The 415-nt window shown below is 39.8% G+C and overlaps 1 protein-coding gene across 1 annotated transcript in view; it reads left to right on the forward strand.

Annotated features, from left to right (window-relative positions):
• Nucleotides 1-382, forward strand: part of CSUI_007342 (calcium binding egf domain-containing protein) — a gene marked incomplete at its 3' end in the record, with an annotated part of 11031 nt that extends 10649 nt beyond the window's left edge. The window contains exon 7 of the mRNA XM_068067488.1: nucleotides 263-382. Coding sequence (XP_067920538.1) covers nucleotides 263-382 — 120 coding nt within the window. The remainder of the gene's footprint in view (nucleotides 1-262) is intronic.
• Between the last annotated feature and the right edge of the window lie 33 nt (nucleotides 383-415).

The raw sequence follows: 415 nt of genomic DNA on the forward strand, positions 1-415 counted from the left end.
GATAGATAGATTGATAGAGTAAAGCTGGATAGATAGATAGATAGAATGGTGTGTATATGCATGTATGTATTCTCTCGTTTTTGTGTATGTCTGTCGTTGTGTTTGCCTTTCCGCTTCCCTACTTTCTTTCTTTGAAACCCCTCTTCTTTCTTTCTTTCTTTCTTTCTTTCTTCCTTTCTTTCTCTCTCATCCTTTCTTTCTATCTTTCTTTCTTTCTTTCTCACTCTTTCATTCCTTCTTTCTTTGTGCGTTGTGTGTTTAGTTGAACTGCAAGAATTCTCGTGGTTCGTCACTCTGGGCGTCGCAGTTCCAGAGGGCGATTTCTACGAGGTATTCTTCTTTCGTAAAGGCCGTTCAAGAGAATAGGAAAGGCAGTATCTGCTACTATACGCCTCCTTCTTCTTCTTCCTTACCA

This window comes from Cystoisospora suis (genome assembly GCF_002600585.1).
Source record: "Cystoisospora suis strain Wien I chromosome Unknown contig_3861, whole genome shotgun sequence".
NCBI lineage: Eukaryota > Apicomplexa > Conoidasida > Eucoccidiorida > Sarcocystidae > Cystoisospora > Cystoisospora suis.